We start from the raw sequence: 9,525 nt of genomic DNA on the forward strand, positions 1-9,525 counted from the left end.
TCTCTGTGCTGCACCCATCCCGTGCAGCCCTGGAGCTATCAGGGGCAGATCCCACCCTGTCCCTGCCCTGGACTTACCCTGCCCCTTAAGCCTCCCTGGCAGTTTAGGGCAGCCTGAGTTTAAGCTCTCCCCTAAAACCAGGAGCAAGGTCTAATGTGTGCCAGGGCTGCCGAGGAGCAAGGTGGATCTGGGTATGCTTCTGGCTGCACAAGCTGGCAACACCATGGGGAAAATCACCCCACAAACTTACCCCATGCCTAGAACCAGGATGAAACCTTATTTCCTAAAGGTGGAAAAAGCTATATAAAGCAATAAACAGTCTAAAGATCCTAATATTCTTCGTAAGCCCTTGTATTCTTCCACCCCTGGGAACTGGTTATCTTCTACAAGAAACACAAAGCAATCAGAGGAAGCATCCATTCTCTTTTGAAAATGTATTTCCATTTTGAATGTGACTTCTTAGCAGCACCTATATTCCCTGCTTGTGTGGGTGACCTTATTTCAATCATCTCAGAATATTTCATTGGTAACTGCTTAAGAAAAGGCTGTATTTTAAAACCACCCAGAACTCGGGTTTCAATTCCTACTCTCTCCCTTTCCCAGCCCAAAGCTGAGCGCTGAAGGCTGGCACAGCACCCAACCGGCACCCAAAGCAGATCAGTGGGGCTGCTACCAGCGTGAGCGGAGGGATGCAGGTGGGTGCGGGAGGGTGGCAGGCTGAGCATCAACAACTGAGGCACTGGGGACGTGAAAAAAGTTTTCCCCCCTGAGGCAAGAAAACTGAGAGCCAAGAGCCCAGAAGGATTTGCCCAGTGGGGACAAGCATTTTTTCCTGACACTTCAGTGCCAACAACGTGGATTTTTATTATTTTTTTAATTAATCACACCCCAGGGAAAGACTGTAGGGCTGTTCCCACCTCGTGGGACACCCTATGTCCTCAGCTCCAGCCAGGACACAGACAAGAGACCCGTTTAGTACCTGCCAGGAGAAACCCTGGAGCAGACAACAAAGATGCCAACACACTCAAATTGGGGAATGGGGACATTCATCTGGACAGGGAGACACAGAAAGCAGACCAGATGTGCGAGGCAGACCAGGAGGAAAACACATCTCTTACCTCATCAAACCTGGCCTCGTCCTCACAGTTTTCAATCACTCGGGTGTAGAATGAGAGACCTGGAGAGGGAAGAGGAGAAGCAGGTTGGTTGCAGCGAGGAGTGAGGCAGCTGGGGTAGCAGGGACGAGTAGGGGCTGCATAGCACCGGCAGCAGCGAGACCGTAGAGTCGGAGTCTGCAGAGGTGGCCTCGGTGCAGCACAGCCTGTGGGCATTGCCTGGGGTGGGGAAAAGGCATCTGCGAAGGTGTGAGAACACTCAGGCAAGCGGGTGAATCCAGCTTCAGCTCCTCCATACCGGCACTAAACACCACATTAACCTGCTTAATAGCTAATTAAGAAGGATTTTCTGGAGTGCGCTTAATTGGCATATTGAAGTCGTGCTCCGTCTATTGCAGAGCAGATGAAACAGAGCAGGGGGATACGGACTGCGGCTGTTTCAGCAGCGGCTTTTAGATCAGTTGAACCAGGGCTCCTCAGGCTTAGGGGTATTGGTATGCCAGTCTACACACCCCAGAGGCATGCAGGAACCCTAAGGGTAAGATTTAGGACCGACTACCCCAAGAAAGCCACCCCAGCTCCTGCACAGAGCAGAGGATCTTCACGTTGGAGTCCAACCACCCTGATGGCAACATTCTTGCACTGCCACTGCCCCAGCTATGCCAGCCACTGCCTTGGGGCAGGGATCCGGGCAGGATGAGATGCTCAGACTACTCTGCCTGTGCAGGCAGGGGAGCCTCAAAAGCCTCTGGTCAGCTGGGAGCAGGGACTGGGTAAGAGGAGGAGCAGCTGCAGAGGGAAAGCCCAGAGAGCAGCCAAGCATGTGCATTAGTTATTGAAATAATCAGGTTTTCCCAAGGATCCCGGCTCCTAGGTTGCCCCATGCTTTCAGCTGTTCTCTGAGGGATAACCTCACCCACCCACACTCCCTGGAATCAATATTTTTAGTTAATATCCAGTTCATAACACTGCAGGAGGAAAAATTACAAAAATGCTAATATTTAATCACTGAATCATATTGAGGCTTTCCCTTCCCAGAAAAGTAACTATCTCCTGGGTAATTTAAAACATCTCTCTCTCTGTGTCAGTCTGGTTTGGGACCAGCACTGCACAGACAACCTGAGGTCAGGGTACATGGATGCCAGGGTCCCTTGCTGCTGCCAGGTCAACTTTTACTTTATTTTACCAAAGACTGAGGTACCCTGATGACACAGCCCTTGGCAGGGAACGCTCCATCCCTTTCTAATTTAGTTCTTACACAAGGAAGGCCAGAAAATCATTTTGTCAGACTTTCTGCTGCCTGCAGCAGCTGACCTGGGTAAGGCAAACCCGAAAGGTGCATCCTGTATCGCAAACCACTCTCCCAGTTCCCTGCCATGAATCATGGCACCCACGGATGCATGAGTTTCTTGGGGATATAGGCAGAGCACTGTATTTATCTCATGCCAGGCAACTTCAAGTGAGGGTGGAGGAGACCCATGAGCTTCATGGGCTATGGGATGGCTGCCCACCCTCGCCCCATGCACGCTACCTGCCTCCCAGTGCCAAGGGACACAGTGATGGCTCCCTCCTTGCTTTCCGTGGGGTGGGATGTAAGGTGCAGTGGGATGCAGCCCAGCCCCTCCTCATCCAAGGTAGGGGAGCCTCGGTGGGAAATAAGACCATGACTCCACTGGGATGGAGCCAGCAGGAGGAGGGCCACAGAGATACTCAGAGGCTGGAGCAGCTCTGGTGTGGGGACAGGCTGGGAGAGCTGGGGTGGCCCAGCCTGGGGAAGAGAAAGCTCTGGGGAGGCCTTATTGTGACCATTCAGTACTTAAAGGGGGCTTATGAGAGAGATGGTGGTGGTCATTTTAGTAGCGATGGGACAAGGGGGAATGGTTTTAAATTAAAAGAGGGGGGATTCAGACTAGATATAAGAAATATTTTTTTTATACTGAGGGCAGCAAGGCACTGGCATAAGTTGCCCAGAGAAGCTATGGATGCCCCATCCCTGGAAACATTCAAGGCCAGGTTGGATGGGGCTGGGAGCAACCTGGGCTGGTGGAAGGTGTCCCTGCCTATGGCAAGGGTCTGGGACTAAATGGCCTTTAAAGGTCCTTTCCAACCCAAATCATTGTGTGATTCGATAATTCTAGGACCACACAGCCTCCTGGGTGATGGGACAGACACCACATGCCAAAGGCACAGCCAGCATCTCAGCTTTGGTGTGAGCTCAAGGGGCAGCTGCTGAGCACCCTCATGTAGGTATGGGAGCAAACTACTGAGGAGACGTGCACAGGTCAGAGGGTGAATCAGCTGTGAGCGAATGCACGGAGGAAGCAGGATCTGAAAGACACTCCAAAGGAGACAATCTGCAACCCAAAATATTTCTCCTAAGAGCAAGACTTAAGAGAAGCCGACACGGTGGGACCCCTCTGCCCTGTCCCCTCCCAATCCAGTGAGCATTACGGTGATGTTTCTTTCATTACAGCAGTATCATTATCCATCTTCCCAGTGGTGCTCCAGGAGTATCCATGAATGATCTCCCTCATTTACACACACTAATCCAGAGACAAAGCCTCGCCAAGAAGCTCTTTATAACCCCATCTGTGATCAATTAGCTGACAAGTGTTCTAATTGCACCAGGGCACAGGCCCCCTCCTTCACAAATGCAATTAGGCTGGTCTAAGAATGCTAAAAGTGCTGTGGGCAAGTGACCCTGTAGGAGCTCAGACCCTGCTAGGGGACAGCAGCAGACACCCCCAAAATGGGCACGCTGCAGAAAAATCATCATTTTTCTGCTCTTCCCCTGCAGCCAGCCTGAAGAGCAAGTATTTGCAGAAAACCCCCTAAGTCACCCCTAGCTGAGTTGCACCTGCAGAGCAAAGAGGTTGAGAGCAACAGCAACTGATCGGGGGCTTTGGAGCCCTGGTCAGGATGCACAGAGCGGCTGCTGTGGAATGATGGGTGCCCTAGAGTCCCTGAAGTCCAAAACCAGCCCCAAATCTGCCTCCTCCTGGGAGGGTCATAAAGGTGAGGGATCCTGTTGATTGCGAGGGATCCTGTTGATTAACACACACATACACATGCAATCCAATGCCACAGTGGGAGACAACTCCCTGATACTTAGGGGTGGGAGTGGATTTTGGCCACAGTGCTGGGACAGAGCCTACTTCTCCCCTCCACTTCCAGAAGAGGAGCTGGATAACCTGGCACCTCCCCCTGGCTGCTCCCAGCGGTCCAGAACTGGGAGCTCCTGTTTGTGCCTCAGTTTCTCCTCTTTGCAAAATGCAAATAGTGCAGCTATGGCTCATGGGGGCTGCTGGGAGTGCAGGGATCCCTGAGAGAAGAGGAGCAGCGTTATTCCATAGTCATCCCACATGGCTGTCAGTCTCAGCCCATTCTCAGGAACGCTTTTATCAAGGTTGTGATTTATTAATCTCCCACCTGAGCTGAAGTTGAGCAATGTTTCGGAGCACTGCCCGCCTGCAGAAACACACATGGCAGCCTGTCACAGTGGAGTTGAATTCTTTTTAACTTCTTTTCACTCAATAATAGATGCTTTTGGCTGAATGAGCAAACACACACTCGGGGAGCTCTGCCTGAACCCCCCAAGCTGTGCTGCCAACAGGTGAGGAGAGGGAGAAGGCTGGATAGCAGCTTGACTAGCAAAAAGCATCCCTCTCTGTGGTGCTCAGTAGCTCCAGGAAGGCCAGGGTGCTGAGAAGTATCAGCACAACACTCAACCTTTGAGTTGCCGTGAAGAGCACTGAGGGATGTGAGGCTGGTGGAGGTCACCTCACTCCACGCTAAAGGGGTCTAAAGCTCTTCTAGAGTCACTGGAAAAAGGCAGGAGACTCTTCCCTCTGCAGACTTTGGTACCACAACCCAACTGTCCACAGCTGGATGCTCTACCAAGCCTGGGACTAGGCTCTAGGCCAATGTGCCTGTCTCCATCCCATCCCATCCCATCCCATCCCATGGCAGGGGTTAGCCCAGGGCTGGGCAGTTCTAGGGCAGTTTGGATGGGCCCCGGTTGGAGTGAAGAGCTGTGGCTAGCCTGGGTGGGGATCAGGGCAGCAATGGCACAGCATCATTTTAATCAAACAACAAAAATGCAGCCAGGTGGTTAAAGAGTCAGCCAGAGAGGATGAGGCAGTCAACAGGACAAATAATGCAACTTCATAGCAGCACTGAACTTGCCACACCATGACTCTGCTGCCCACCATTCCCAAAGTCTCATGGGCCAAGGGGACAGCAAAGCATTGCCTGAGCCACAGATCCATTAAACACTGGAGAAGCTTTGCCCCATCCACACGCCAAGTGCCCACAGTGCTGGGATGCTTCATGGCCACCTCCAGCGTGGGACCAGGTGGGGAGCAGACCCTGTTCCCAGCTCCAGGTGTACTTATGGACCCACCAGCGCAACAGCATCATAGCCATGTCCTAAGCACCCTGGAGGCAGGAAAGCCTTCATGCAGAAGGCAGTGCAGTACATCCTCAGAGTTGAGTGTCACCTGCTGAAACCCAGCACTGAGACCCACCTGTGCTGCGCTGAGACCTGACTCAGGCACCAGCAGAACCCAGGCCTGCTTCATCCAAAGCAATCAGCAATCTGGCATAAACCAATCCTCACACGCACCACCAAGCATGCCAAGAAAAGACCGAGAACATGCAAGAACTCCTAGCTCACTATTAATACAACTGTTGAAATCCATGGTGTGTCAGAAAGATCACCTTTCCATAAGGATCATACTGCTTATGTATCCTCACAGTGTGGTAATTGCAGTCCCCTCACCCAGAACGAGGTCCTGTCCCCCATGCAAGGTCCTGTCCCAGACTCACATCTCACATTAGCCAGCACCCCAGGCTCGCTGCTCTTCCACAACCCAAAATGATGCTGCTACACCTCAAAGAGGTATCCAGGGGATCTGCCCCTGGACTTCTCTGTCCACAGGGCAGACATGGAGCTGCCTCTGCTTGTTCCCCTTTTGCGGCAAGGAATTTGAGTAAGATGTAGAGAGGCTTTGGAGCTAAATGATTACATAAGACACTAAACTGCTGTTCCACATACAGGCAAGTTTTCTGCAGTTTTGGACACAAAGTGAGTGGCATGAACAGGGAATGAGCCCCAACCCCTCTCTACCCACCATTCCATCTGAGGGATGGGTTGGTCCTGGCCCTCCTGCCTGCTGCCTTCACTGGCCCTACCACACATGGGATTGCTTCCTGACCCACCTCCACCACCCTTTTAGCAGCAGGACATTGCTACCCATGACCTCAGGATCCAGCCCTGCTGGGTCTGGTCACCAGGAGCCTCTCCTCTAGGCCCAAGCTTGCAGAAGGCAGCAGCATCAGGTGTCCCAGTCCTGAGCTCTGCGCCTGCCCAGCATGAGCAGGGGAAGAGGCATCCCTGCCTGCACGTATCGGTAATACCGTTACAAGCACAGCATGAGACTAAACCCCCTCTTTGCACAGAAATCAACTGCAGCAAGATACCAGGAAAAAAAATTCTGAATCCTGACCCAGACATCCTTGAAGATGAAACCAAATTTCTCCCCTGGGAAAGAAATGTCCATGGGAGACCAGCTTCTAATGGCTCAGCACCGGGGAAGGAGACACAGCTGTGAAGTTTAGTGTCATCCTCCCGGGATGGTGTGACAGCAATAGCAATCCTGCAACACACAGAAGTCAGCTCATGCCTGGGAGGGGAATGGCAATGGCAATGGGATCATGGGGGGGCCTGGAAAAATGTCCTGGCACCCCGTGAGGGCTCTGACAAAGGAACTAGCAGGAGCATGAGAAGGTGGGCACAGCAGGAGCACAGTGGGTGCAGCGCTGATCTCAGAGCATCTGAGTGGGTGTCATTCCTATGCCCATTGGTTGGACCATAGGGTCTCACAGTGGCTCTTAGGCAAAGATGTCTCTGCTGTGGGGACAGCCTGGGAGAGCTGGGGTGGCTCAGCCTGGGGAGGAGAAGGCTGCGGGGAGACCTTAGAGCACCTGCTGGTGCCTAAAGGGGCCGGCAAGAAAGCTGGGGAGGGGCTTTGGGCAAGGGCAGGTGGCGATGGCACACGGGGGAATGGCTTTACCTGAGAGAGGGGAGATGGAGATGAGAGATGAGGCAGAAATTCTTCCCTGTGAGGGCGGCGAGGCGCTGGCCCAGGCTGCCCAGAGCAGCTGTGGGTGCCCCATCCCTGGCAGGGCTCAAGGCCAGGCTGGACGGGGCTGGGGGCAGCCTGGGCTGGTGGGAGGGGGCCCTGCCTGTGGCAGGGGGTTGGACTAGATGGCCTTTAAGGTCCCTTCCCACCCAGACTGTTCTGTGATTCTGTGTCACAGCAGGGACAGATCCTGCCTGTTCAACAGGATTAGGTGCCAGGCTCAGGGCCAGGCACACTCAACACGGGTTCTCCTCACTGGGAGCACCCGTGGTGGCCTTTGGCCCTCCTGCAGACCCCCTTGCCCCACTGCTGGGCGGGGGGGGGGGGCCGGGGGATGCCTAGGGTGGCTTAGGGCTGGGGCCACTCCAGGCTTCAAGCCAGCAGGGGGGCACGACCTGTTCCCAGAGATGCTACTTAACTGCCCCTGTGCTGATGCGGGGAGGCAGGGACAGGAAAGTAAAGGGGTAATTGTACCTTTTTAATGACTTTACACCCGCTAAGGCAGTGCAGGGAGGGCCACTTCGGACAGTGCTGACTGCCCTGGCTTGGAGGTGATGAAAATACCTGGTCCCCTGCTCTCCTGCAGCTATTCCCCACTTCTGGCACCGACAAACCATCCCACAGCTGCCTCTGCACACTGGTGTGCTCCCACATGTGGGAAGATGGATCCCGTGGGCTCACACCCAGCCTGCCCCAAGCTCCCAGGTGCCTGGAAATGGTTTGGTTGCTGCTGAGGGTACACACTGCTGGAGAGTTTTTGTGCCTTTTGCAGCTTGCTTCGGAGCTGGCGTGGATCCAAGCAGAAGAACCAAGGCTGCAGCATCCTTAGAAGAAACCCAAGCACACGCCAGGTTCCCGCACCAGGCAAGTTCTCCTCCTGTCCCTGCCAGTGACACTTTCTTGGGGACACAGCTTCATGACCAAGCCCGTGACCCTACAGCAGGAACCTCCGGCTGGGGCTGGGTCCTGCTCCCGGGGAGGGGGAGGGGGGAGTTTGTCACCCCGGGACTTGCCCCTGGATGAATGAATCCCCCCTGCCCAGGGGCTGCCCGGTGCAGGGGGTTAATGGGGGACCTGCAGTGTCCCAGGCCGGGTGCAGGCGGGCAGGGGGACCCCAGGAGAGCAGCTCTGGTGAGGGAGTGCTCATGCCCCAGTCGAGGAGGGGTGGGCAGCCCTTAAGGGCTCGCATCCCCCCTTCCCAACCTAAGGGTGGAGGGGAAAGCGAGGCGGGGGGGGCGGCAGGGAGCAACCCATCCCGGGACCCCCCCCGACAGCCCCCCCCTCCCCGCTACCTCGGAAAGCCGCTTTGGCGATGCGGTCGGCTTTGCCGCGGAGGCCGGAGACGGTGCGGAGCTGCAGCAGCAGAGCCATGGTGCGGAGCGGGCTGGTGCCGGCTGGCAGCGGGACGATGCGCTGTGTGCGGTACGGTGCGCGGGGCGCTGCGCTGCGCGGGGTGCGGTACGGTGCGCGGTGCCGGGCTCCCAGCTGCGCTCCGAAGCGCGGTGCGCTGAGCGGGGCGGGGTGCAGTACGGTGTGCAACACGGTGCGCGGGGCGGTGCGCGGAGCCGCGGGGCGGTGCCCCCCCAACAATTCGCCGTTGAACCCTCCCCCACCCCACCCCCACCCCCCGGGGAAGCCGGGTGGTTGGGGGGGCGGGGGGGGGCGGGCTGCAGAGAACTTCCCGCTCCGGTTGCAGGCGGTTGTGAGTGGGGAAACTGAGGCAGCGCCGCACATCTCCCCGGCCCCAGCACGGCATCTGCAAGCTGGAGCCTCTGGGACAAGAGCGTGCACCCCCAACACCCCCCTCCCCCCTCCCCCCCCCCCCAAAACCGTACCGCACGGTGCGGGGTGCGCAGGAAGACCTGAGCTCAGCCCACACTGCCTGGGACCACCAAGGGCCAGCCAGCGCAGGGACCCCGCACTGTTCTCCGTGTGTGTGTCCCTGCCACGATGCCCACAGGTGGCACACGTTGCTAAAAGCACACGGCAGAGCCCATGGCTGTGGTAGTAGGGCCGCTGGGGCACAGCCCTTCAGCTGGACCATAAAGTCTGGAGCAGAGGGTGGGACGTGTCTTGCCGCGGTGCTGGATGCAGGAAAGTCCCTGGCGGTGTTGGTGGCATCCCAGCCTGGAAGAGCCGCTGCCCAAACGCCAGCAGTGCTGCGCTCTGCTGCATGCTTATACGAGCTGCAGTATGCTCCGCTCGGCATGTTCGCCATGCTCTACGCTCAACCTCAACAGGACCGAGTGGAATTTCCAGATATAAGT

At 55.8% G+C, this 9,525-nt stretch overlaps 1 protein-coding gene across 13 annotated transcripts in view; it reads right to left on the reverse strand.

Annotated features, from left to right (window-relative positions):
• The window catches only part of OTOF (otoferlin), a 115,748-nt gene extending 106,866 nt beyond the window's left edge, over window positions 1-8,882 (reverse strand). For 4 of the 13 annotated variants that reach the window (XM_055810423.1, XM_055810422.1, XM_055810420.1 and 1 more), the window contains exons 1-2: window positions 8,551-8,880; window positions 1,119-1,177 (exon numbers count right to left, since the gene is read on the reverse strand). In XM_055810423.1, the coding sequence (XP_055666398.1) occupies window positions 1,119-1,177; window positions 8,551-8,629 (138 nt within the window). In that variant the 5' untranslated portion in view covers window positions 8,630-8,880. Of the gene's footprint in view, window positions 1-1,118; window positions 1,178-8,550 lie in introns of all 13 variants that reach the window. The other 9 variants (XM_055810421.1, XM_055810417.1, XM_055810427.1 and 6 more) reach the window with 6 other exon arrangements.
• Window positions 8,883-9,525: the final 643 nt, after the last annotated feature.

This window comes from Falco peregrinus, chromosome 7 (assembly GCF_023634155.1).
Source record: "Falco peregrinus isolate bFalPer1 chromosome 7, bFalPer1.pri, whole genome shotgun sequence".
Lineage (NCBI taxonomy): Eukaryota > Metazoa > Chordata > Aves > Falconiformes > Falconidae > Falco > Falco peregrinus.